The sequence below is a fragment of the Capricornis sumatraensis genome, chromosome 14 (assembly GCF_032405125.1).
Source record: "Capricornis sumatraensis isolate serow.1 chromosome 14, serow.2, whole genome shotgun sequence".
NCBI classification, from domain to species: domain Eukaryota; kingdom Metazoa; phylum Chordata; class Mammalia; order Artiodactyla; family Bovidae; genus Capricornis; species Capricornis sumatraensis.
Genome location: NC_091082.1, coordinates 78076787 through 78081162, shown reverse-complemented (window position 1 = coordinate 78081162; position 4376 = coordinate 78076787). Strand labels below are relative to the sequence as shown.

The 4376-nt window shown below is 42.3% G+C and overlaps 1 protein-coding gene across 1 annotated transcript; it reads right to left on the bottom strand.

Annotated features, from left to right (window-relative positions):
* Positions 1–965: 965 nt before the first annotated feature.
* On the bottom strand, positions 966–1316 carry LOC138090891 (large ribosomal subunit protein eL34-like). The gene has a single exon (XM_068986636.1). It carries the CDS (start codon positions 1314–1316, stop codon positions 966–968), a length of 351 nt encoding a protein of 116 aa, XP_068842737.1.
* Positions 1317–4376: the final 3060 nt, after the last annotated feature.

Here is a 4376-nt window from a genome sequence, read left to right as displayed (position 1 = left end):
CTTCTTCTCCTGCCCCCAATCCCTCCCACCATGAAAGTCTTTTCCGATGAGTCAATCCTTCACATGAGGTAGCCAAAGTACTGGAGTTTCAGCTTTAGCATCATTCCTTCCAAAGAAATCCTTCAGATTGGATTGATCTCCTTCAGAATGGACTGGTTGGATCTCCTTGCCGTCCAAGGGACTCTCAAGAGTCTTTTCCAACACTACAGTTCAAAAGCATCAGTTCTTCGACGCTCAGCCTTCTTCACAGCCCAACTCTCACATCCATACATGACTAGGTAGGGTGTTCTATAAATACTGCTTAGACCATGTTGCTTGAGTTCTATATCCTTGTTGATTTTTGTTTAGTTGTTCTATCAATCATCAGATATCTAAATCTTTGTGTGTCTAGGAGGTGGGAAATGCTGTTTTATTGTAGTCTCGATCTGCATTTCCCTGAGTTATACTAAGACTGAGGGTCAAATTAAATATTTTCCTTCCTCTCAAATTGTACCCTTTAAAACATGTTGAGACTTTACCGATTATTCAAACCTATTGCATTTTCCACTCATTTCTGTTTTTGTGTTTTTGTTTTCACACATGAAGTGAACTCTGCCAATGCCTCTGAATAGAGCAGCCAGGAATATGTTTCTGGATAGATCTCCTTGTATATCTCCATCTAGCAGAGTGCCACAAGCAATTAGACACATACTTAGGTCATAAACCTCCAATACCTCCCCACTTTCTGACAAATACCATCCTAAACCTTAACCCAAGTTTTAAATCTCATGGCGTACTTCTGATGTAACAAATCCAGCTATGTCAATGGCTTGGTATTATCATAGTATGTCCCAGCTAAGATGGTCCCTGCCAGCACATCTCATCTTCACCCAAGCCATTGCTTCTGCCTAGAATGTACTTTGTCAACCAAATCCTATTTACATTTATTTTATTTATTTATTTTTTACTCAAAAATGGTTCATTTTTTATTTAGCTTTCTGACTCTGTGCTTGCGCTTTCAATACTTTCACAACGATCTGCTCTTCAATAAGGAAAGCGCGCTTGATCCTGTCGCGGACACATTTAGCACACATGGAACCACCATATGCTCGGCTGACATGTTTCTTTGTTTTAGACAACCTCATGAGAACTTTTGGTCTCACAGCACGAACCCCTCTAAGTCGGCCTGGGCACACACCACATGCAGATTTTGGTGCTTTCCCAACCTTCTTGGTATAAAGGTAAACAGTTCTATTGCCAGGGCTTCGGCACAGCCTGGTTTTGTTAGAGGCTCTATTGTAGGACAGCCTACGACGGTAGGTCAGACGCTGCACCATCCTGAACGCCTCTAGATGCCGCCCCCCCATTTACACTTAAAGTGTGGCTCAGGGACTTTCCTGGTGACCCAATGGTTGAGTCCACCTGCCAATGTAAGGGATATGGGTTCGATCCCTGATCCAAGAAGATCCCACATGCTGTGGGGCAGCTAAGCCTGAAAGCCTAGAGCTGGTGCTCTGCAACAGAGGAAGTCACTGCAATGAGCAACATGCATATCGCAACTAGAGAAAACCCAGGCACAGCAAAGACCCAGCACGGTCATAAATAAATAAATAAATGAAATGTGGCTCAAATGCACCCTCTGTGGAGACGTTCTTAATCATTCCAAGTAGAAGTGATGGCCCTCTTCCATTGTGCTCTAACGTGTTAGATGGTGGGTGGCTTGGTATCAAAGTGCACACATCTGGGAAACGAGTGATGGGCTCTCTCGTTAGTGATTCAGACCAGGACTGTCCTGTCGTTTCTTTATGCCTGTGTCTTGGCTTGTAGGCAATGTGCCTCTCCTGTAGTAACATCCTAGCTCACATAGTGAACGTTTGTTAAAATTCCATCTTGAACAACCAAATTCACCAAAAGTGGTACATTAGAAAACTTCCAATTCGTTGAGCAGAAATATCTCCTACACAACAGATTGGAAGGGTGAATTATTCAGAATACTGATAAACTCATGCTACAAAGTGATTTCTGCGTCAATGACACATGAAATATTCTCACAGTAGCAAAACAGCTGAGAAGTATATTTTAAAAATTCTGATGCATTTTCTTATGCATGGAAATGGACAACTCTCCACTAAGTTTCAAACATTTATTTCTTACACCTTAAACTTGTACAGTGCTGTATTTCAATTATACTTCAAGAAAACTGGAAGGAAAAAAAAAACCTTTCACTTTTTCAGGCAAAGTGGAAGTTTCAGGAGACTGTATAATACAAAAGAACTTTAAAAAATATCTAGATACTATGCTATGTTATTTTTAAAGTAGGAAGTTCCAGGCAAGTTTCAGACACTTACCTACATAAAAGTAACTGAAGTTTTATATTTCCTGTGTGTGCAATTTCACACACCAAGCAATTCCAGATTTTATTAAAAATTGAGCTATAAATATTTAAGTCACAGGAGATCAGAATTTTAATAAAATTTTAATAAAAATTCTTATTACAAAAATGAAACAATTATCATATAAAATTAGAAAATAACAATGGCAATACTCACTGACAATCACAAACTATTATATATTTAATTAATAACTAATTAAAATAATTTACTGTAATCAATTTGCCCATAATCCCTTTACTCAATAAGAACTGCTGATAGCAATGAAAGACCTTGGCAAGATTGTTCTAGATCCTTTATGATTTCTGTTTAGACAAAGTATACCTGATAGATTTCTTTTTCTTTTAATGAAGAGTCTCCACCCACCCTCAGGGTTCCAGGACCTAATTCCGCTGATGGTCAGCAGTTCATGTTTATTTTCGGTTCCACATGCTGTCCTTCAAACTCATTTCCTCTTGTTCTCTCCCCAGCAGAGGCAGAGGAGCGCTGGCAAGTCTCCCCTGCCTGAGACTCTTCCACAGAACCAAACAAACCACTGCACCCTTGACCTGCTCTTTTCTGGAGTGAATCATAAGGCTCTTTCTCTTTGGCATTGAGTCTCTTTTCCAGTTATTTTATTTATGCCTCAAAGAGTTGCAGTCTCCCTGAAACCTTCGAAGAGGCTATTTTTCCTGACAACTGGTTGACCTGCTTATTCTCCTTTCTGAGAGCACAGAGCTAGATCAGATGACCTTTGGGCCTTCCTCTCACTTCTGATTTTATGTGCCCTCTCATGGAACCTGGCTTAGGATTCTACATATGGCAAATATTTACTGGCTTTCAGACAGCATTACTGGTTGTCTGACTCAAGACTGTGGTTGCTAATAAGAGCCACAAATGGCAAAGGCAGTTATAGGAATTGGCTGGTTACTCTGGGGAGGTGGATGGAGCAGGAAAACTAACCCAGGCCTCCTGCCCACTCCCCGGTCACTTCCCCCCACATTCATCACTACAGGAAGGGTCACAAAGAACAGGCCTGAGGGACCTCACTCTGCCCCTCACTGTGTGTTCCTGGCAGGAGGGCAGCCCAGAGGATTATGTTCTTCAAGGAGCTCTGGTTTCAGGGGGGCCCAGAGTTCTAGCTAACTGGGCTCTCCCATCTTGCCTCCTCCTGGTCTCTTTTCTTTCCAGGGAAGCCAGTTTTACAGACTCTCTGAGGCTGTGCACTGCTACCCATGAGCCTGAGAGATCCAGCCATATTCACCTTTGTGCCTTGACCTGAATCCTTCTAGAAGTAGCAGGGAAGACAGATGGAAGAGGGTCCCAGTGTAGCAACAGCAAGTCTCAGACTCAACCTTTGCAGAAATGCTCAACCTTTGCAGAAATGCCCCAGGCACTGCCCAACTTTTGCAGGCAGTGGCTGGACTGTTCCGCCAAACTCCTTCCTGAATTGGCCTTTCGCTCTTTGCAAACAGCTGTTCATCACTCCTTTCATCCGTCTTACTCTGGTGTCTTGGATTTTTTTTAAGGTCATATCACTTGTTCAGAATATCCCCCAGTCGACCTCAGTCTTTTCCCATTATACGTAGAGTTCCTGAAACCACCTCTTCCAGGAAATCTTCCTTGACTAACCAGAACAGTGAAATCTCTGGCCTCTTTCCATGCTAACCACTCTCCTCAAAGAACTTCCCCTTTGTTTCCACAGAATGTAAGTGCTGCAATTTACTTATTGACTCGTGTGTATTTTGAATAGATTCTCAAGAAGTATATAATAATCGGTGTTGCCTTTTGAGAAGGAGGATGGTGTCTCACAGATGTGCGGGAGGCCCCACACACCTCAACGCATCAGTAAACAAGTGGTGCTGTTGTAAGTGTGATTTTGCAGGTGGCTGCTCAGACTTTGCCTTCAGAACCTGAGTTTCCACATTCCAGTGGTGCTACTTATACATGAAGCATCAGCCAGCAGTATTCATTCAACAGATCCCAACCACTGGGTTAGATCCTGGGGATTTAGTACCCATTGAAGAA